At 43.2% G+C, this 23,111-nt stretch overlaps 1 protein-coding gene across 12 annotated transcripts in view; it reads left to right on the top strand.

The window, feature by feature from the left end:
- Positions 1 to 23,111, top strand: part of Fn1 (fibronectin 1) — a 67,774-nt gene that overhangs the window by 34,772 nt on the left and 9,891 nt on the right. The window contains exons 23-41 of one of the 12 annotated variants that reach the window (XM_021197227.2): positions 425 to 511; positions 3,413 to 3,604; positions 4,936 to 5,208; positions 6,331 to 6,513; positions 7,917 to 8,006; positions 9,184 to 9,453; positions 10,869 to 10,985; positions 11,956 to 12,120; positions 12,804 to 12,959; positions 13,750 to 13,863; positions 14,904 to 15,173; positions 16,274 to 16,461; positions 17,433 to 17,520; positions 18,264 to 18,440; positions 19,035 to 19,124; positions 19,328 to 19,507; positions 20,283 to 20,372; positions 21,004 to 21,470; positions 22,507 to 22,645. In XM_021197227.2, the coding sequence (XP_021052886.1) occupies positions 425 to 511; positions 3,413 to 3,604; positions 4,936 to 5,208; positions 6,331 to 6,513; positions 7,917 to 8,006; positions 9,184 to 9,453; positions 10,869 to 10,985; positions 11,956 to 12,120; positions 12,804 to 12,959; positions 13,750 to 13,863; positions 14,904 to 15,173; positions 16,274 to 16,461; positions 17,433 to 17,520; positions 18,264 to 18,440; positions 19,035 to 19,124; positions 19,328 to 19,507; positions 20,283 to 20,372; positions 21,004 to 21,470; positions 22,507 to 22,645 (3,336 nt within the window). The remainder of the gene's footprint in view (positions 1 to 424; positions 512 to 3,412; positions 3,605 to 4,935; positions 5,209 to 6,330; positions 6,514 to 7,916; positions 8,007 to 9,183; positions 9,454 to 10,868; positions 10,986 to 11,955; positions 12,121 to 12,803; positions 12,960 to 13,749; positions 13,864 to 14,903; positions 15,174 to 16,273; positions 16,462 to 17,432; positions 17,521 to 18,263; positions 18,441 to 19,034; positions 19,125 to 19,327; positions 19,508 to 20,282; positions 20,373 to 21,003; positions 21,471 to 22,506; positions 22,646 to 23,111) is intronic. The other 11 variants (XM_029538833.1, XM_029538830.1, XM_021197236.2 and 8 more) reach the window with 11 other exon arrangements.

Here is a 23,111-nt window from a genome sequence, read left to right as displayed (position 1 = left end):
CTCAAAAAAAAAAAAGAAACAGATTCCTCTAATTATTCGAATGCTAGCGTCCCAGCTTACTTTTGAGACAGAACAAGGGAAGAACCTCAGCAGAGTCTTCAGAACTGGATGTAATTTTAGCTGGTGTCATGCAGGCCACAGAATTAGAAGTGTCCCTTCCATGTCAAAAGTCTTCCAAACTGGCAAGATGAAACAGTTTCAGTAGTAAATTATACTAGCATTAATCCTAAAGATCATCTATCAGGGGGTTACCGTCACCTGTGTTTGTATAGAATACTTTATTTTTCTAATCCTAGAGGGAAGGAATAAAGAAAGGCAAAAAGAGGTGAGAGGAAAGAAGGGTGGAGGAAGGGCGTAGAGGAAACATTTCACAGGCCAAGTGTTTTGTGTGCGGTTTAACTTTTAAGTTTTCTTTTCTGTGTAGCGTTGTCTCCACCGACCAACTTGCACCTGGAGGCAAACCCTGACACTGGAGTGCTCACTGTCTCCTGGGAGAGGAGCACTACCCCAGGTAAGTAAGAAAGGGGAGCACCACCCTGGGGCGGATCTGAGAGCACGCACACGAGAGGCTTTCCCAAGGCAGATTTGGATTCCATTCAGAGGAAAAGAGAAAGCAAGTCCCCAGCTCTCCATCAGGGATAGAGGAGAATAAGAGGGTTCGTGAACTACGTGTAGACACGGCTGCAGGAAAGAGAACAATCACATGCTAGGCTGTGGGGGCGGGGGAGACAAACGCCTATACTGCCGGGATTACGAGGATTAGATGGAAAGATTTGTTCAGCTCATTAAAAATGCTCAAACTGGGGCTGGAGGGATGGCTCAGCAGTTCAGAGCACTAGCTGCCTTTTTTTTAGAAAACCTGGGTTCCATTCCCAGCACCTACATGGCCCCTCACAACTGTCTGTAACTCCAGTTTCCAGGGGATCTGAAACCCTCACACATGTAGGCACAACACCCATGCACATAATAAATAAACAAACAAATAACAAATAACAAGTAAATAAATGACAAATAAATTTAAAGCCCAATTTTAAAGGCTGAAATCACAGTCTATAGTCCATAAATCTTAAATTGACTATTTACTGAAGTTTGACAAATCTCTTGGTATCTGGGTGGGGCTGGCTTTAGGCTTCCCAGTGATTCCAAACTCTGCAGCTGCTCAGCCCATTGCATAAAATGGTGTGGTGCTTGCATTAATCTATACATTACTTGTGTGCTTCAACTATCTGTAGGTTACTTATAGCCTAGTAGATTGCAAATGCTGTGGAAGTCGTTGACCCACTGGATTGTTTTTGGGAACAGTAACAAGAAAGAGTGCATGCACAGTATAGATCTAAATTATCTTCAACCAGTAATTTTTTTTTTTTTTAATCCTCGTTGGTTCAGTACGCACCCCTGTAACCTATGGATATGTAATGAATTGAGCCATAAAATGTAAGAGAGACAGGGCTAGGACGAAGGCTCACATGGGGAAGAGCATTTGATGTGCACGTGTGAGGATGTGAGTTCAGCCCTAGCCACTAGGCAAAAAGCTGGGCGTGGCTACATGAGCAGCTGTGATTCCACTGGGAGACCCTCTGCCACACCATGCTACTCGTTTTTGAGAACATGCTCAATGAGAGCCAACTAGTTGGAGCAATATATTTAGTTCATTATTCTACTGTTTCTAATTTTACTCATTGATAATGGTTTTATAAAAGTAACATTGTCATTGTAACACTAAGGCAAGGCGGATGATAGCCTGGTATATACAGGGAGTCTTAATGCTAGCCTGGGGTCATAGTGGGGGCTCTGTCTTGACAAAACTATAAACTATATCTGTATCTATCTCTATATATTATATACACACATACACATATATATCATCTTAAAGTACCTTTGTATGATGGATGCATGCCTACATGCATTTTTCATGTGTGTGAGTTCAGGTGGTACAGTGTGTATATGGAGGTCCTCTGTATAGCCTTCAGTATACGTGACTGCCTTCCACCTTGTTTAAGACAGGGAGGCCGATAGCTTCTGGGTACTCTCCTGTCTTCACTTCCCAGTGCTCTCTAGCAACATTGGGCATTTCAGACACAGGCTCTAGTGTCTGGCTGTATGAGGATTCTGGAGATAGGAACTCAGTCAGGTCCTCATGAGTACGTGGCCAACAGCTTATCCACCGAGCCAAATCTTTAGTCTATAATTTGTAGCTATACTCTCTTACACCGTTCTTACCCTTGCTCAGGCGTAGGTGTCAGGCAGTTATCTATAAATGTGTGTGATTATAGTCACACAAAATAAAACTAGTTTAAAATACTCCTTTTAATCTCCTTTTGAAATAGACAGACTGAGTGATGTTTCCTTCTCTGTGGCAGAGTGTATTGTATAATGTGACAGCTACAGTGCTTCCAGATAAGTTACTCTGGGTTTGAAACTTGAAGCTGACAAGTTCCTTGCTTCCGGGCACCTGGATCATCAATCTTTGGTTTCAGTGACCTGCCCATTCAGTGGTCAGACGAAAAGGAAATGACTGAAACGTTATCGACTTCCCATCGCATTGCGTTTCCTAGCACATAGCACGTTAATGTTCACCTTCTCCCAACTGACAGGATATACCCTCATTCCCTGTTCTCAGTGGGTCAATATTGTTTTGTCTTCTTCCAGCCTGGCCCTGCAGAGCTCTGGCCACTACTAGATTTATTGATACCTCCTTTCCTTTAATACCTTCACTGCCCAATTTTCATGATTCTGAAGTCTTCTATGATTAATATTCATTTTCGAGAATGAGCATCTACACTTCTTTGTTCCATGCCCTCCCCCAGTCCCCACCCCCATCCCCGGTTCCCATAGTTCAAACCTTTACACTCTTCAGAGAATGTCTAGGTGGAAAGCGATCTCAGAGCATTAAAAAAAAAAAAAAAAAAAAAAAAAAGTGGACTATTCCCCAGCTCTCCCGCAGGTCACTCATTAAGGAAAAACAGAATAAAATAGTAAAAACAAAAACAAAAACAAAAAAAAAAAAAAAAAAGGCTGGAATTTGTAGACAGGAAGCTCTCAGGTCTTCTCTAAGATTTCCTAAACTTTATTAAAGCTCCCATGATTTTATTTTGTAGTTAACACATTTATATGGGTGTAAGATCACCCAATGGATGCGATGTAGAATGATCAAGTTAGCATTTCCATCTCAAACATTCATTTCTAAGTGCTGGAGACTCATAGACTCTAGTTATTATGAAATTATCATAAGTTGCTATGGACTAGTCACTCGGCAGAGTAATTCCTACTTTCTGATTGTTGGTACATTGCAGCCCCACCCCTTGGGCTCTAATCCCACCTTTTCCTCTATGGGCCCATCACTGGTGCACAGTTTAATATACCCTGAGTCACATAGGTTCTGTATGGTAACATCCTCCTGCATTTTCTCCAGATATCACTGGCTACAGAATAACCACCACCCCCACGAACGGGCAGCAGGGGACCTCTCTGGAAGAGGTGGTCCATGCTGATCAGAGCTCCTGCACTTTTGAGAACCTGAATCCTGGCTTGGAGTACAATGTCAGTGTTTACACTGTCAAAGATGACAAGGAAAGTGCCCCTATCTCTGATACCGTTGTCCCAGGTAATAGAAAAATAAGCTGTTATCCTTAGAGAGGCAGTTTGAGTAGCGACGGGGATTAGCATCTTAATCCGAGATAGCGGAGTGGGTCAGATACAGTTGGGATTTAATGCCAACCTCCCAGGGCGCTCTCCAAAACCACAAAGCCAAAAAGCAGCTGTTTGGATGAAAGCTTTCCTGTTCCCTCTGCTTCACTATCTGTGCTTCCCCGGGATGCCCTTTGTTGCCATGGGTACCTGATGAGTGCAGCCACGGCATTAACTCTGTACTGTTTGCTCACACGGAAAGATTACTAAACAGTGTCGCGTGTCTGTACCCAGTGCTGACAGGCTAAAAGTAATGTGGTAAATGCATCCCATTGGGGCCTTTGTGCCCGGGTTTTACACTCCATCTCCACCTCCAACGGTTATCTAGAAAACAGTCTTTGTCTCCATATGTGAGCACCGAAACACACTTGGTTGACAATCCAAATCTTTATCTTGCAGCTTCAAATCCTTTTCAAAATTGCAAGTGGGGTGAAAACCACAGAAAGGAAAGACGTAAAGGCCCCCCCCCCCCCCCCCTCCGGGCTTGCTTTCTTTTGAATTGAAAGACAGCGTCACAAAGGCCTGTCTAGGGATAGGTTTATTGTTTGTCCCCAGTCTTCTGTCGATTGAAAGCGCTGGTCAGACTCTCTTACCCTCTGCAGTATTTTGTTATGCATTTATGAATACAAATTAAATTACATGAATTAAAATGTTGGCAGTGGAGCAGGCTCGGGGCTCAGTGCTGGCTGGCCTTGGCCTGGCTGTGCATTTGAGTGGCACATTCATAGCATAGATTAATACCATGGTCATGATGCCATCATGGGTTTTGAACGTGGAACATAAGTCAATTAACCAGCCAATTTTTTTTTAAACCTTTGTAAGACTTTATTTTTTTACTAAAGGTTTAGTGTTCTCCCCACTCCCAGCCCCCCACCCCACTCCCAACATTGCTAGTGTCTTTTATAGATCAGTTCAGGTTCTGAGAATGATTTTGACATTGTATATGTGTTTATGACTTTTTTTTTTAACACTTGAGAAGTTAAAACTGTACCATTTGGGGACATTTTCTAAATGGGAGAAAGCCCCTGAAAGAATGTGGTAACCTGCGTTAGTCTCCCAGGGGAGCAAATTACTCATGATGCTTGGGAAGTCTTTTCAGATAATTTGGGACACATTGCATATACCATCATTGCTTGCGCATTCTGTCGATTTCACTACCGGTCACCTGATGTACACTGCTTTATTTTTTCCTCTTTTTTTTTTGCCTCTACTTTTCTTTTGCCTCCTCTTTGCTTCGTAACTCAATAGAGGTGCCCCAGCTCACTGACCTAAGCTTTGTTGATATAACTGATTCAAGCATCGGCCTGAGGTGGACCCCGCTAAACTCTTCCACCATTATCGGGTACCGAATCACAGTAGTTGCAGCAGGAGAAGGGATCCCTATTTTTGAAGATTTTGTGGACTCCTCAGTAGGATACTACACAGTTACAGGGCTGGAACCCGGCATTGACTATGACATCAGCGTTATCACTCTCATTAATGGCGGAGAGAGTGCCCCTACTACACTGACACAGCAAACGGGTGAATCTTGAAGTCTTCTGTGTTTGAGACATGGATGGTGTTGCATGCTGCTCAGTCGCTGTGGTTAAATCTGGATGTTTCCAAGGAGAAGCCAGTGATTGGCTACGGAGATGAAGACAGGGCACACTCAGAGATAAGGGGTACATTGGTCTAGTTTCATGAAAACATGCATAAATAGTCTCACACACTTTCAGTCAAAGCACAAACAGATGTGAAGATGAAGAACTCTAGATTTCTGGTTTATGAAATGCAAAGGAGATTACATTTGCAGATCTTGAGTTTTTTTTTTTTTTTTAAAGTATGACGATCAAACTGAACGATGAACATCCATTTACACTAAGACAGGCCTCCAAAGTGTGCCACTGTGTGCTTCCTCTTACCTTTTGATAAGTTCCCATGCTCCTTTTGTGGCTAATAAAAACACCCATCAAAAATGAGTGTGGAACGGAAGGGGAGATCTCAGGGTACGGTGACAGTGAGCTTTCTAGATAGTGCTGCTGTTCTACAGGGCAAAGAAACTCCTCTTTAACCACAGTCTAGAGACGAGCATGCAACATCTTAAAGGTTCTCTGCCCTGCATGGTAAGAAACATTGCTGAGAACCACTGTGCATGAATCTCCTCACTTGTAAGTAGAGTTCACTGAATGGAATTACGGCAATGCAGTAGTGTGTAGATACCTCACTCCGGGGAAAACTGAGGACCCCTTGTCTTTTTTGTCTGCGTGCATGTGGTTCTTCGGAAAGTACTACTATGTGTCTTTGCTGTGTGGCAACTTAAGCCTCTTCAGCCTGGGAGAAACATCTTCCCTGGTATTGATGTACTAAAATGGCAATAACAACCACAATAAAAAGCCTACCTATTTGAAAAGTAGACTAAAATTGTTTAAAATGCATTGATCATGGCAGAAAGGTTAAAGGGGCCTAACAGTGTTCTCTATAGTGTTTTGTTTATTTTTTTTAACAGTAGCATATCATGATTTAGATTAGATTAGATTAGACTGTTTGCATGATTGTAACTGTTTCTTTTCTGCATGAAATACTGGTTTTTAATGTTTTCAGCTATTTTTTTTTAAGCTTTGACTTTAAAATGGCATTAACTCAATCCTCCTTATTTGAAATCAGCTGTCCCTCCTCCCACGGATCTTCGATTCACCAATATCGGTCCAGACACTATGCGGGTCACTTGGGCCCCGCCTCCGTCCATTGAGCTGACCAACCTCTTGGTGCGCTACTCACCCGTGAAGAATGAAGAGGATGTTGCGGAGTTATCCATCTCACCTTCAGACAATGCCGTGGTCCTAACGAGTAAGCCCTCAAACATAGTTTGTTCCGTAGATACCTATCTGGAGCGCGATGAATGGATTTTGAATTTTCCTGGAGGAATACCTAAGAGGAAGGATAACTATAGCAGAGAGACACACTCTCCAAGTTCAATAGGCAGCTCTGTAAACTGTGAAGGGTGAAATGATTCCACTGGAGTGACAAACCTTTGATCGCTACAAATCGTAGTGGGAAGCACGGTCTGCGACGCGCCGAGGTGTCAAACATTCTCTAATAAGTGCGCAAAAAAATAAGTGACTCCCGAATGAATTCTGTAACTAAGGAAAAGAGTGAGAAACATGGGGATCAGTGCATCCGGCTTATTGTCCTTTCTTGTGTGATACCTACCACCACCAGGGAATCTCTTTAGCACTAGAAGACTTAGAATGGGTTTTGCGTGGAGAGAGGCAGATGTTTAGTTCATATTTCAGAAAGCACGTGTTTGCACCATTTCTCTGAAGCCTGAGAGTTTAGAAAGCAGCCGACATGTATTAGACAATTTATAGAAATTGTCTCTTCCTGGGTCCTCCTGGAAGAGGGTACTTTGAATTAAAGAGATCAAGAGGTTGCAACGTTGTAGGAAGTTGTATATTTAGGCCCATTTCCAAATAGGGTCAGAAAACATCCTCTCCTTTTCAGATTATGTCTCAGAAAGTGAATACAAAGAGGCATGGTGCCTGTTCTCCATCCTCACTTGGTGGCTAAGGACCAGAGTATCCAGATATTTAACTTGATTGTGGCCACAAGGACATTTCTGTCCAGTCAGTAGGAACCACATTGTCCAATGTACTAGACCCCGTGCCACCTGTTGGCACTATAGCCAAACCATGTCACGTGTTAATTATATATCTTAGAGTCCTAATGCTATGACCCCAAAGAAACTCCCCCTTAGAGAAGTCATTATTACCCTATTTTAAAGATTAAGCAGTTTGGGGCAGTGTAGTGGATCCAGGGGCACTAGATATGTTCATGTCTTGAATACATCGATGGCCACACCAGGACACATGTCAAATTTTGCCCAACTGTACATCTTGAATATTGCATAGCACAGAAGCTGCCGACCACCTCATAAGGTCGTTGTGATGGGTAGATGGTAATGATACAAAAGTTACATCCGTGGCCCTCACAGATGCCCTTTCAAATGGATGGGAGAAATAGTAACGCCCCGTGTTTACACTTGACTGAGTTCCATTTATACCTGTGGAGGTGGGGTTTACAGAGGCACAGGACAAAGCCGCCCTTACTTACAGATTATGTCCAGCCGTAGATACTCATTTGTAGGCTATAGGACTGAACGCTTGGATAGTTTATCAGATGAAGGAGTCCCAGGGAGAGCTGTGCTCTCTCGTGCTCTCAAGTTTAAAGCAAATCCCACTTTGCCTCTTCAGATCTCCTGCCTGGGACTGAATACTTAGTCAGTGTCTCCAGTGTCTATGAACAACACGAGAGCATCCCTCTCCGGGGAAGGCAGAAAACAGGTGAGCCACGTAGCTTCTAACATTGGTAGCTCTCGGCTACCAATGTTAAGCAACAAAACAATAGGTTGAGTCTCTAGTTGCATCTCCACCTTTTGTGGTGTTGGTACATTACTTTTATTAATTAATAATTAATTAATAATTAATTAATTTTAGTCATTGTAGAGTAGTGGGTTTTGCCATGCTTTGTTGATCTTCCTTTTCCGCTCCTCTCCTTGCTCCCGTGACCATTCCTGGTCCCCTTCCTCACTGTAGTAGTCTACAGCCCCCTTTTCACTCTCATGTCATCTTTTCACCTCTAGCCTATGACCCTTTTCACTTTCCACCCTCTCCCCTGTAAAGCATCCTCTCTTATCCCCATATTCCCTTTTCTAGTTTCAGGACCTTTGCTCTGCACACACGTGTGTAGATGCTCTCTACACACATAGGAAAAATTAAAACCAGGATCCAGGTTCCAGAAAACTTGGTCTTTCTGAGACTGGATTGCTTTGTTTAACATAATAATGTTACTTTGTTTAACATAACAATAGAGTTCCCTGGTTTCCTTTGTGAATTTCACTGGGTTCTTGTCCTAGTTAAAGTTGTGCTACCTGTGATAAAACACTTTGATCAATAGCAAACTGGGGAGGGAAGGGTTTATTTATGCGGTTTACACTTCCACACTGTAATCCATCACTGAGGGAAGCCAGGACAGGAACTCAAGCTGGGCAGGAACTTGGAGGCAGGAGCTGACACAGGCCATGCAGGAGTGCTGCTTGCTGGCTTGCTCCCATGACCTGCTCAGCCTGGTTTCGTATAGAATCCAGGATCGTGAGCCCAGAGAAGGCACTGCCCCGCTCACTAAGAAAGAAAAAGCCCTACAAGCTTGCCTAGATCTTATAGAGGTATTTTCTTAATTAACGATGACTTTAGTTTGGGTCAAGTTGATATAAAGCTACTCAGAACAACGCCGAAGCCCTCGAAAGTATCAGTGGTTCGGTATAATGTAGAAATTGGCTATAATTTTACATACTGTTTCAATTACTTTTAAAAAGGAAAAAGAGAAAGAAATGCGCGTGTAAGCCGGTTGCAGTCAGCTATCCGTCCCGTATAACAGGGTCTGCTGTGTTCCCCACATCGTCCTCGATATCTAAACTCGTGGTTGTTGTCTTTTGCTCCCCTCCTTGGGTGGGAAAAACAGGTCTCGATTCCCCAACTGGTTTTGATTCTTCTGATATCACCGCCAACTCATTCACGGTCCACTGGGTGGCTCCTCGGGCCCCCATCACTGGCTACATAATCCGTCATCACGCTGAGCATTCTGTCGGAAGACCCAGGCAGGATCGAGTGCCGCCCTCGCGGAATTCCATCACCCTCACCAACCTTAATCCCGGCACAGAGTACGTTGTCAGCATCATTGCTGTTAATGGCAGAGAAGAGAGTCCCCCACTGATTGGCCAGCAAGCCACAGGTAATTTTGGTTTTTTTTTAAATCGCAAAGAAATCCCTTGGTGGGGACTTTGTATGGTTTGGTGTAGGCGGTGAGAAAGGCTTCATGCCATCCGAGTCAGCACCACTGGAAAAGTAGATCGATCGTGGTGGGAGACACTCAAAGAGCAGTGTCGGAGCCAGGCGCAGGGGTGCACGCACGCACGCATGCACGCACGCACGCACGCACGCACGCACGCATGCCTGCCTGCCTTTGATCCCAGCACTCGGTAGGCAGAGGCAGGTGGATTTCTGGATTGGAGGTCAGCTTGGTCTACAGAGTGAGTTCCATACTAGCCAGAGCTACACAAACAAGAACTTATCTGAATAAAAAGGGGAAGAGGGCAATGATAGACTGTGTGGCAAACATATCTCCCTTTAAAAACAGATTTTTTTTTTTCCTCTGAGAAATTGTCACCTGATTCGGCTATGTTCTGGTGTTTTTGCCGGTCAGTTTTAATTTTGATGTTTTGAGAGAGTCTCATAGCCCAGACTGACCCAGAACTGGCTCTGTAGCCCAGGCTTATCTAAGGTACTTCACCTTGACTTCTGAGTGCTGGAGTTACATGCATGAGCTACTACTCATGGACATTTACTGGCTTTTAAGAAGGTTTCTTTTAAAACCATAATATGGTACCCATGTTACTGTAAACCTATGACTTTTCTTTTGTTAGCTGGGCGTGGTAGCACAGATGTGTAATCCCAGATACTTGGGAGGCTGGAGCAAGGAGGCCAGCCTGGGCTACTGTGAGTTCAAAGTTAGCCTGTGCAATTCAGTGAGGCTCATCTCAAAAGAAATAAAAGTTTTTTAAAGGGGGTGCAATGGATGTAGTGTAGTGGTGGAGTGCTTCTTGTGGCGTGAGTCAAACCCTAGATTTTAGCTTTAAGCCTGGATAGATATATTTTCAGTGACAATGATTGGGAGACCTGTTATCCGAACAATCTGTAGCTTAGACATGAATAGGGGTGTGTGTGACCACTCTTTCCAAATAGCACATAGTTAAGGGTGCATGGGGTGGGATCTCTGTGAGTTCCAGCCAGCCTGGTCTACAAAGCGAGTTCTTGGACAGACAGGGCTGTTAACACAGAGAAACCCTGTCTTCAAAACCAAAAGAAAAAAGAAAAGTGCATGGGTGGGTGCTGCTGTAGTTTTTATAACTTCTGTGATTTAAATTATTTTCCAAAGAAAGTGTTGAGGAAAAAAGGATTCACAATTGGGATGGTCTCCATAGCCCCTTCCCTTGACCTCGCCATAGAATTTAATTCTGCTAATTCAGTGTTGCATTTAGATTTTTGTTTGAAGAGGATGTAATAGTTATCTGGGAAAGGACAAAGTGAATCTGAGCTTTCTTTGGAAGTTATTGATGTGAAATTTTCCTGTGATATTTTTTTTTCTAGTTTCTGATATTCCGAGAGATCTAGAGGTCATTGCCTCCACCCCCACCAGCCTGCTCATCAGTTGGGAACCCCCTGCCGTCTCTGTGCGCTATTACAGAATCACCTACGGAGAGACAGGTCTGTTCATTCTGGGCCATTTCACCCTTAGAGGATCAGGGCTCGTGTGGGTAACTTGGAAATCTGATGGTGGGAACAGGATTACATGCTAGCAGGCCCATTTAGAAAATTTCTTTCTTTCTTTCTTTCTTTCTTTCTTTCTTTCTTTCTTTCTTTCTTTCTTTCTTTTTTCTGTCCAAAAATGCATGGGAGCTATGTTTAATTGATTGTAATGAAGTTCAAAGGTTGTTTATATACTATAGCTAGCATGGGAAGCAGAGCTGAGGGAAAATATATATTCACAAATATTATCATTGGTAATTCTTACTATTCTTTCTTTTCAATGTTCTCTAAATTTAACAAATAGTGTGTTAATGCTTTTGTAAGGACTGTACTTCATTCCAGTTTAGGTTGAGTGAGCTACATTCTTGTCCCCTTTTTCTATTTGATTTAAAAAAATAATTAAATATAATTACATCATTTCCTCCTTCCCTTTCCTCTTCCAAACCATCCCATACCCCTCTCGCTCAACTCCCTCTCAGTTTCTTGGCTTCTTTGTCTTACTGTTACACACACACACACACACACACACACAGTGCATGTGCATCCAACAAATAAGTATAATAAATACAACCTACCGAGTCTGCTCACTGTTGCTTATATGGATATGGACTGATATAGACTGACTACTTGTTATTTATTATCAACTAGGGAGCTCATTTCTGGGGATTTCTTCACCTTTTGCCCGTTAATCTGTAATTCAGTGACATTTTAACCCAGGGATGTTAAAATGACATTAGCTTGAGAGTTCTGGCTTTTATATACTTCTCAGGGCTAACTACACACATAAATACACTTGCCTGTTCAGGTTGGGTTAAAGCAGCCACTCCTTACGAGGGAACCAGCAAGCTGCAGTGACTTGCTTTCGATGTGTTAGGAATAGTGGAGTAACTCCTAGCTCCTCAAATTCTATGCTACTCCTTTCATACAGGAGGAAATAGCCCTGTCCAGGAGTTCACTGTGCCCGGAAGCAAGTCCACAGCCACCATCAACAACATTAAACCAGGAGCAGACTACACCATCACCCTGTACGCGGTCACTGGCCGTGGGGACAGTCCAGCAAGCAGCAAGCCAGTTTCCATCAATTATAAAACAGGTACAATTTCTTTTCTGGGGTTACACAGGGTTATTTATGAAGATGGTTATCCCTGTATTTGTCCAAGGTATTGCCTTCACTGCACAGTTGATTTTCCTTTAGTTTTGTGTGGTGCTGGGGACCAAACACAGCAATATATATATACATACATATATATACATATATATATACATATATATATATATATATATATATATATTTTTTTTTTTTTTTGCAGTATCGCTGAACTACACCCTCGACCCTGATTTATTTTTCTTAATAAAACAAAAGCCTATAGCTAACAACACCTTCGAGTAATAAATCTTGAGACAAAAGTACAAGGAAGACCCCAAGAGCAGACATTTTTGTCTGTGTTTTTAACTGCTATAGCTATGTATCTACAAAAGACATAAGGCAGAGAGTGTTCATAAATACCAGTAGAAAATGACTGGATGGGTTGACTATTAGGAGATGTTGAGATGTAGTGCTTTGTTTGTGGAATGAAAGAATCAGGTTGTAAATAGTTGTAATAGTGTCTGGATACATGGCTTCCCTTCTTCAAGCTAACCCCTTTATTCTTGTCAAAAGAAACATCTGCAATACATTAATAGAAGCAAAAGATCATTTGCATACACACTAGAACTACACACTTGTCCAACCCTGCCCCCACACTGGGACATCACTGCTATCTTTTGTACTTACAGAAATTGACAAGCCATCCCAGATGCAGGTGACAGATGTCCAGGACAACAGCATCAGTGTCAGGTGGCTGCCTTCAACTTCTCCTGTGACAGGCTACAGAGTGACCACCACTCCTAAAAATGGCCTAGGACCATCAAAAACTAAAACTGCCAGTCCAGGTAAGGATGACCAGAAGGTCGCACCTAACAAGAGAAACGCGGTAGAAGCTCAGAAGTTGCCATTTGAAGTGAGTGTTCTATGTGGCGTGTGTATGCTGCTCCCATTCATAGACTGGCGCCAGCTCAGTTCACCGGACAAGTATTGGTATCCCTGTTTTTTATAGTCTTGTGTAGTAATAAGGACTATTTAAATAAATCCTTAGTCACTAGGAAGAGAAGGATGTACTGATGTTACAGATCCTTCTAGATCTGATGTTCTTCTATGAAATGGCTTGCAAGATCTCAAAGCAATTTCTTAAGATCAATTTAATTTCTTTCTTTTTTCAAGAATAGCCTCATTAATTTTGGGGGTGGGGCATCATGTTAAGTTGTAAAGCTTATTCTTGAATATGATTTTACTGCAGTATGCTAAATTTTGTTTTGCGATGGGATCTCATGAAGTCTGTGCTGGCCTTGACTTCACTATGTAGGCAAGGATGACGTTAAACTATGTCTCCTAAGTGCTAGTACTATAGATAGGCACACAGTTTACTCTGCCGCTTGGTTATCTAAGCCTGGGTTTGTTCATGGGAGGAGCATTCTACCAAGCCGTGTTCCCCAGCCCCAGTTTCGTTACCAGTGAACAAGTTTTCCTGAGAGGAAACCGGCATCTGACTTTCCCAAGTGGAATGGGTTTTTCATGGTTATTCTGCAAATGACAATTACAGGCTCAGCATCTGCTTCTCATTGAGTTCTTAGCAGTGGCTTGGGTGGCTCTACAGACCTGCAATTGCTTCTCCCTCCTTTTCAGATCAAACAGAAATGACCATTGAAGGTTTGCAACCCACCGTGGAGTACGTGGTTAGTGTCTATGCTCAGAACAGGAACGGAGAAAGCCAGCCCCTGGTTCAAACTGCAGTGACGAGTACGTAACCAATGCTCCGTTTTCTACTTCCAAAGTCATATTGTCCTCGGGTGTCTCGATGTCCACCGCAGGTCTTGTGCCATTGTATACAGGGAAAGGCGATGTGTCAGCTGGTTCATATTTTGAGATGAGCCCTTGGCCAACATTTTTTTTCTTCTTGGTGCCACAGCGAGCTTGCAGGAAAAATCACTGTAGTGTTGCCATCAATGGCTGCTGTGCTTTGAATCTCCTTCGCTTAAACAGCCTCAGCAAAATCTTATTTGCTTTTAGCAAATCTATGAAATATCTCTCCAGGACCTACTTTTTCTATGACTGGATGGTAATGTTGACTATAGTATGCCCCAAGAAGTGGTTATGGTTGAAGGACTGTGCTGGGTCAGCCTTGTTTTTTTTGTTTTTGTTTTTGTTTTTAAAAGATTTTATTTCATCTATATGAGTACACTGTTGCTGTCTTCAGACACACCAGAAGAGGGCATCGGATCCCATTACAGGTGGTTGTGAGCCACCATGTGGTTGCTGGGAATTGAACTCAGGACCTCTGGAAGAGCAGCCAGTGCTCTTAACAGCTGAGCTATGTCTCCAGCCCAGGGTCAGCCCTTTTAAATATAAGGACTTAAGAGAGGGGAAAAAGAAGAACCTAAGACAAATTATGACTTGGAAAAAAAATCAACTTTACCATTTCCAAGATATAGAAAATCCAGGTCCTTGAGACTAACATCACATTGCAGAATCAAACCTAGAATATCTTTGAATTGATACAAATAAATTTCCTTGGTGGAGATTTTTTTTTCAGGGTGTCTGCATACCTCACACACACCTGTGTCTTAATAAGCAACGTGACACTGCATATGCTAAACCTCAAAAAAAAAAAAAAGCCTTTTAAGCAGATGTCAAGCAACTTTCTGTTTTAATAGTGTGATAATTGGAACTTAATTCATCAAAGACAATGGTATCTGCAGAACTGCTTTGCATGGTATAGAAATATGCTTGTTTCACAACTTGCTTTTCACATAACCTCTTACCATTAATTTGCCTAACAGACATTGATCGCCCTAAAGGACTGGCATTCACTGATGTGGATGTCGATTCCATCAAAATTGCTTGGGAAAGCCCACAGGGGCAAGTTTCCAGGTACAGGGTGACCTACTCGAGCCCTGAGGATGGAATCCGGGAGCTTTTCCCTGCACCTGATGGTGAAGACGACACTGCAGAGCTGCAAGGCCTCAGGCCGGGTTCTGAGTACACAGTCAGTGTGGTTGCCTTGCACGATGATATGGAGAGCCAGCCCCTGATTGGAATCCAGTCCACAGGTATATCGTTAACTGCACCGCCCGGGTGCTTCTGGGAGCAGTGGCTTTATGCCTTGCTGGCGTTATACTTTACTGGGCTATTGAGTCCCATGTAAGGAAGAGTAGAAAAATGCCCTCAAACTCGTAGGAAGGGCCCTTCCTTAACGAGGAATGGTAGCGAACAATGAAAGTCAGGCGATGTCTAGGTGCAAATATATTAAATATATAAAGATTTAAAGATTATAAAGCAAGACATCTGAAGATACTAAATGACGGATTGTTTCCTAAGAGACACACCTCTGTGGTGACCCTCCCTCTCCACACATGGAGGAAAGAAGTCTAAAATCATAGTGTTTACTCTGAGAATTGACCCTAAGCCAGGCATTTCCTTGCAACATATGGGTAAGACCTCCCCTGGCTAGTTCTCCTGCGCTGGGCCTTCATTTGCTTAAAGGATTATGATGCAGACGCACCGGACAGAGTCCTTAGGACGAGTGCTTCTTATGATCCTTTATCCTCTTGTGCTTTTACTTCTGGAGCAAGGTTGGAATGCTCAAAGCATACAGAGGTGACAGTCTCTGTTACTGCTCTCTGCTTCTCTCTCCTGCCTCTATTGTAAACCAATTTTCTTCTTATGCTGCGCCGCAGAGAATACTTCAAATTTAGCAATGCTATCTGCCGTGGGGTCCAAATAAAAGAGACAAATAAAAACAATTCTATCTCTAGGATGGAATATTCTGTGAAATGGTTTCCCATACAAAGATAATTTATCTAGAAAAAGGGGGCCATTGCTCATCTTTTTCATACAAATGAAAAAAAAAATCAATTCTAATGACTAATAAGGGAATTCAACTCTTGGCTTCTAAAGGGGTAGGGTAAGAAGATAAGACCCAAAGTCTCTAGGAATCCTGGCGTTAACCCAGATGTTTCCAGTGGTTCTGAGAGTTGCTGGTATAAAATACTCCTCTTGTTTTTATTACTTGTTTGTGCTGACTCTCTCCTGGGCCAGGGAGTCCATTAGTCCCTACAAGGACAATCCATTCTCCTCCTTAAAAGTTGCTTTATTTACCCTTTCCTCGTTCCCTATAAGATAACCTTTTAACCAATGACCATCCTGACAGCCATTCCTGCGCCCACCAATCTGAAGTTCAGTCAGGTGACACCCACCAGCTTTACAGCCCAGTGGATAGCGCCCAGTGTTCAGCTCACTGGCTACCGAGTGCGGGTGAACCCGAAAGAGAAGACAGGACCAATGAAAGAAATCAACCTTTCTCCAGACAGCTCATCAGTGATTGTATCAGGACTCATGGTAAGAAGTGAGCTTCCCTCTGTAGAGGAAGGAAGTAGGTCATTTCATAGAGTTCATCAGGCGCAATCTCATAATAAACCTAAGGTTCTTTTCTTCTCCCATCAAATAGGCTTGTCACAAATGTGTACAATAGAATTCTTCTATGTTTGTTGGCCTAGGATTTTCTAGATACCCTAAGATGACTATTGGATTAGAATGATATAAATAGCTTTGGATTTCATGCAGGTCTTTGACAGAAGTATTCCACTTATTTACAAGAAGTGGTATTCTGTAGGGAATAACATATACACTCTGACTGAGTTTATGGCTTTTATGAGTGATGTTTCCTTGGCAAGAAGCATTCTCCAGTTAGTACCAGCCTAACTTTACACTACCTCCATTAAAACATCTGACAGTCAGCCAGCTGTGCTTTACTCTTGGGAGGCATAATAAGCAGGCAGATTTCTGAGCCCAGCCTGCTCTACAGAATGAGTTCCAGGACAATCAGAGATACACAAAGAGACCCTGCTGCAAACAAGCGAGGAAATAATATTTTTTCTAGCCATGCAGAAATGAGCTAGGATCCTATAAGGGCTTAACGTACATCTTAACACAAGACCAGTTCCAAGGGAAGCAGCAGAAGAGGGGTCATAGAATAGAAACTTTCTCTTGCCTTTTTTGTGATCAGAAAAAAGCAAAACCTGATTTATACCTGTCAGATCATAAAGGCGAAAAAAGGCTAATACTGATTTCTTTCTTACTCGTTTTTACTACTACTTGTGGATTGCTCCGACTTAACCCCTGAGAACATTTTAAAATTCACTTAATTTAAATGTAAATGTATTGTCAATCATAGGTAACAGTGAGGTTGCTCTGGCAACCTGAAGTGTTGGGGTTTGCTGGGCTATGCAGATGGTCTTTTATAATCGCTACATTTCTCTAATTGCTTCATGCAACACCATTGCCAAAGTTTCTGGTACCCTTGTTTCCAGGTGGCCACCAAATACGAAGTCAGTGTCTATGCTCTCAAGGACACATTGACAAGCAGACCAGCTCAGGGAGTCGTCACAACTCTGGAGAGTGAGTAATTCCATGTTTTAATACTGACAGACCCTGAGTGGAAGTCAAAAGAAAAGATCTTTACATTTAAACCACTGACTTCGCAATAGAATTTGGAAGTTGACAGGATAGCTTATCGTTTTCGGGAATCCACTCTGTATGCCATCCAGGAAATGACCTGCTGAAACAAAAAATGGAATCACTTCACTGTGTTGTGTTGGTGCTGGTGAGTTAAAACTCACAGCTGGCTTATGCTGTACTGTTGAGGGTCTGAATTCATAGGGGTCAGTGTGGGGAAGATGGACTGGCTTCCGCCATAGGAGATGTGAAGTTAAATCAGATCTGTGGTCTAGTCTATTGATGTTTCATCACCTATGGAATGATTAACATGTGAAACCTTATAGAATGACAGAATAGTAGTCAGCACACATTATTACTAATTGTCTATGTTATAATTCCTACCATACATTCTTACCTATTAGTCAAGTAATCACTGTAACACTTGTATGACAGCGCTCTAGACACTAGAGAGTCAACCCTGGGAACCATTGATAGCTTTTCCGTTCCTTCAAAGTAAAGACCTGAGAAGTGCACATTTCATATTTCCTCAATACCGTTAACCCGTCTTTCTGTAACCTACACATTACTTTTCAGTGTATTTCCTGAAGTGGATGTATTTGCATAACGAGGACTTCTTTTAAAATATCAAAACCTTACATGTATGAGCCAAGCGTGCTTTCATCTCTAGTTCTGCTCCTACACAGATGTCAGCCCTCCGAGAAGGGCCCGTGTGACGGACGCGACAGAGACCACCATCACTATTAGCTGGAGAACGAAGACCGAGACAATCACTGGCTTCCAAGTCGATGCCATCCCAGCCAATGGCCAGACCCCAGTTCAGAGGACCATCAGCCCCGATGTCAGAAGCTACACTATTACAGGTCAGCGCACTCGTGGTCTGCCTGTGTGTGCCCCTGCAGGATAACCTGGCTCCTTAGATTGTCTGGTCTAGTATTGAGAATGTGAGCGCCGTTCCACGATCTGTTGACTTCCTGATGTCTGTTTGACCTATAAATCTCATTCATCGAATTTGTTGTTTTACAAAAAGCTCAGTATTGTCTAATGAAAGTCTGCACACTGTAGTCATAGGCAGGAGTCTGAGGCAGGAGGATGTGAATTTGAGACTAGACATAGTGAAACCCTATTTTTTTTAAAGTTAATACAGAGAACATAAAGATATAAAATAGTAAAATTAGCATGCCTAGATTTTAAAAGGTATAATGAAATTTATAATTACAAACAGCATTATGTATAATAAAAACGGAAACTGTAATCAGGGACGATTCAGTATCATAAGTGAGGTGCTTTTGAGAAGTGTTTTTCATTTGTAGTGACCTGTCCACCCCGTGAAGCCCTTTACCCTTCCCTGTGAACAGCTTCTGCCATGGAATAGGAGTCAGGGAAACTGTAGGCAAGCGTGAGAACTCACCTAGTAAAGTAGCAGTGGATTAAACAGGCGTCTTTTTAACTTCCAGGTTTACAGCCAGGCACAGACTACAAGATCCACCTCTACACTCTAAATGACAATGCTCGGAGCTCGCCCGTGATCATCGATGCCTCCACCGGTAACTCTGCTTTCTATGGAGGAAGTGTCCACTGCTGCATATTGTAATCAGCCGCATCAACTTTAGAAACAGGGAGCTGGAATTCCCATGTTCGGGCTCCCGGGGACTCTTGGATTCTCTCTCTCCTCTGTTCGCTAGGGCTGGGCTCAACTGTGAGAATGGTGCCACTCATTTTCTGAGGTGTCACTTTGCTTGCCTTTCAGCCATCGATGCACCATCCAACCTGCGGTTCCTGACCACCACACCCAACTCTTTGCTGGTGTCATGGCAGGCACCCCGTGCCAGGATTACTGGCTACATTATCAAGTATGAGAAGCCTGGATCCCCTCCCAGAGAAGTGGTCCCTCGGCCCCGCCCTGGTGTCACAGAGGCCACCATTACTGGTATTAATTCCATGCTATGATTTCCCCCCCCCCTTAATCAGAGATACCCCAAATCCATAATACTCCCCAATTGTGTCTTTGATGCTATTTCATGAGAATGAGGTGCCCAACACTCTAGACGTTCTTCTGTTTAGGGACAGTAGACTTCTCAAGAAGCCCAGATGACTGAGCATGCAATTTCAGGGCTGTCTTATGACACAGCTATGATATATTATTACTCTCTGATGTAAATTCTTCATTATTCTCCCCTCCTCTGCTTCCCCTCCCCCCCATAGGATAAATTGTATGTATAGAATCTCCTGAATATTGAAGTCTCTAAACCCCACAGATATCAGGAGATCACAGCTTCCTTGTTGCATCATTTATCAAACAAGAAAATAAGAGTCTGATATGGGAAGACTTAAGCAGAAGACATCGTAATTTTGCTCTGTCACTGACAGCTGTCCATGATTAGACCTAAATAGAAGTCTGAAGTCCCTGATGATCTCTCCCAAATATATATTCCACTGGCGGCCCACAGCATAGATAGTTTATCTACAGGCTGAAAGAATCCTCTAGAAAGTTTACCATGAAACTGCTTATTCAAGTGTCGGCTGTGGTTGTAAGATGATTAACTGACCTTAGGGGCCTTGGGGTGCGCAGAGTAGATAAACAAGGAGTGAAGCTGACCTTAAGACAGCTGGCAGGAATGCCTGCTCCCCAGTCACCTCTGCTGAGCCAATCACTGGCCGTGCCTGCCAACGGAAATGAAACTGCCTTGTTTCCTTCCCATCAGGTCTGGAGCCAGGAACAGAGTACACTATCTACGTCATTGCCCTGAAGAACAATCAGAAGAGTGAGCCCCTGATTGGGAGGAAAAAGACAGGTAAAAACTCAGAGCCAGTTGCTTGGTTTGCAGGGTGAAGTTCTCTACGTTTCCACACATCGCTCATGGATTTTTTTTTTTTTTTCCCCTAGCAGAATGGCTTATGTAGTGTACTCTGACAGGAATTACCTAACATGCTCTAAACATGCCTGGTTTATTTCTTTTTCCACAACCTTAAGCTTCGTTTACCTTGCCGGGATCCAAACTAGATAGTTGGAATTGGATGGGGTGAGGGGAAGCTTTTTAATGGTGGGAGTAAAACCTTTCTGATTTGGATTGATTTATTTATTATTTGATTCCTGAACTTCTTCAGACATTGCAGTTCGTTGCAAAGGCTTAATTGGAGCAGAGATGGCTTTCTGTGGGGCTCAGCGGTTCAAAGCTTTGTCTGTATGAGAATTCATACTAACTTTTTTTTTTTTTCCTGTCTGAACTATAAAGAAATCTGTGAGGAAAAAAAAAATCGTCACAATTTCTTTCTATGAGAGTGTTTTGTGATCTGAGGACCGCTGGTTGTCTGGGAGCACTGATCGGGTTGATATACAGTTGTTGCCTGGATTGACAGTGATTGCTTCTTCTTTGAGCTTAACTTTTGCGCTTTGCTTTTTTGGCTCTAACCTCTCTTGGCTAGATGAGCTTCCCCAACTGGTTACCCTTCCACACCCCAATCTTCATGGACCAGAGATCTTGGATGTTCCCTCCACAGTTCAAAAGACCCCCTTCATCACCAACCCTGGGTATGACACCGAAAATGGTATTCAGCTTCCTGGCACAACCCACCAGCAACCCAGTGTTGGGCAACAAATGATCTTTGAGGAACATGGCTTTAGGCGGACTACGCCACCCACTGCGGCCACCCCTGTCAGGCTTAGGCCAAGACCGTACCTGCCGAATGTAGATGAGGAGGTCCAAATCGGTCATGTTCCCAGGGGAGACGTAGACTACCACCTCTATCCTCATGTTCCGGGGCTCAATCCAAATGCCTCTACAGGACAAGAAGCTCTCTCTCAGACAACCATCTCTTGGACGCCATTCCAGGAGAGTTCTGAGTACATCATTTCATGCCAACCTGTTGGCACTGACGAGGAGCCCTTACAGGTACACTACAGCCCTTGCAAGTGTGTCTCTCTATGTAACTGTCTTCCAGAAGCAACCACAGCTTCATGTCTGATGCCCACCCTCCCAGGGCAGATGCTACCACTCTAACTGGAGGTTGTTTTATTTACTCTTTTCTCATTGTGACTCAGAGAGCATCACTGAGCGTCACGCAGTAGAGAAAACGAAATTATTTTTATTATTCTCATACACTGGAGACTACTTAGTGAGATGGATAAAACAATTATCTTAGGAAGAAGAGGAAAAGTAATTTATATGAAGTTTGAAATGCCACCTTTGGCGTCTGTCCTTGAAGAGGCACGTTATCTGTTACATGTCTAGGAAGGTGAACCCTTCTGTACCAGTTGTTATGAGAGATCGATTCTCCAAAACTCTCTTCTTTAATTTGTCCCACGGGTGCTAGAATCAATTTTTATTGCATTATTTTTAGAAAGTGGCAGAAATTTTAAAATTGACTGTACCCTAGGACATTTATTAGCTTAGAAACTTTAGTCTGGGGATGTGCCAGTATTTTAGGAAAACCCAAGTTCTACTGTGTTGGCACCTTACATGGCACATGCTGTCTGTCTGTGGCACTCATGTTTATGAAGGGGCTTTTGCTAGGAGTTGGAGTGGCCACAGGATTCAGAGGAGGCTGTTATAGCTGGGGGTTTCTGGGAATTGTGGAACACCTAGGTAGAAAAATCTAGCAGAAATGAATGTACATTGGTGTTTTCCCTGCATGTATGTCAGGGTGAGGATGTCAGAAGCCCTGGAACTGGAGTTACAGGCAGTTGTGAGCCGCCATGTGGGTACTAGTTCCTCGGGAAGAGGAGTTAACCGCTGAACCATCTCCCCGGTCCTGAAATGATGGTTCTTTCCACTCATTTAATATCTCATCTTGGCTGGGTGGGAGTTCCTATACAACCCTGTTCTCCCCTTTTGTCTGATTTCAAATGGGAGTGGGGATTACTCGTAGACCAGGGATGCTCATGCCTATTTATCATTGAAGTGCTTTCTCCCTGCTTTGCATGCATAGTTCCAAGTTCCTGGAACTTCGACCAGTGCGACTCTGACTGGCCTTACCAGAGGGGTCACCTACAACATCCTAGTGGAGGCACTGCAGAACCAGAGGAGGCACAAAGTTCGGGAAGAGGTTGTGACTGTGGGCAACGCTGGTAGGTGCACTGCTGGCCTGTTCAGGCTCATGCTTCTTGCTGGATCAGCCCAGAGAAGACCTGGTCTATCGTTCTTCGTTGTCTTTGACTGCACAACAGTCAGAGATGTCCCCTTATGTCGTCCATGTTCACCAACACATATGTATGGTTGACAGGATGCCAGGCCCGGGAGGGACATGAATATTATTGACTAATACATTTTGCCCCTCCTGTTGAGGATCCAGTTAACAGAGGCAATGGTTTTTTGGGACCTTTTACTATTCTCTCGTCCCATATTGAGGTCCACTTAAGTGTTCCTAACCTGAACAGAATACCTGTAAGCACTCCTCCTTGGCAATGTTAAGTGATGACTTAGGTTTTGTTCCTAATGTAAAACGTTACCAATATTGCCCCTTTGCTTTCCTATGAGCTTCCCATTCCACATTTCAATTTTATATACTTCTTTGTTTTCTTCTTCTTTAGATGT

Source organism: Mus pahari, chromosome 5 (genome assembly GCF_900095145.1).
Source record: "Mus pahari chromosome 5, PAHARI_EIJ_v1.1, whole genome shotgun sequence".
Classification (NCBI taxonomy): Eukaryota; Metazoa; Chordata; class Mammalia; order Rodentia; family Muridae; genus Mus; species Mus pahari.
Note: the sequence above shows the minus strand (reverse complement) of the source record. Positions and strands in the feature narration are given on the sequence as shown.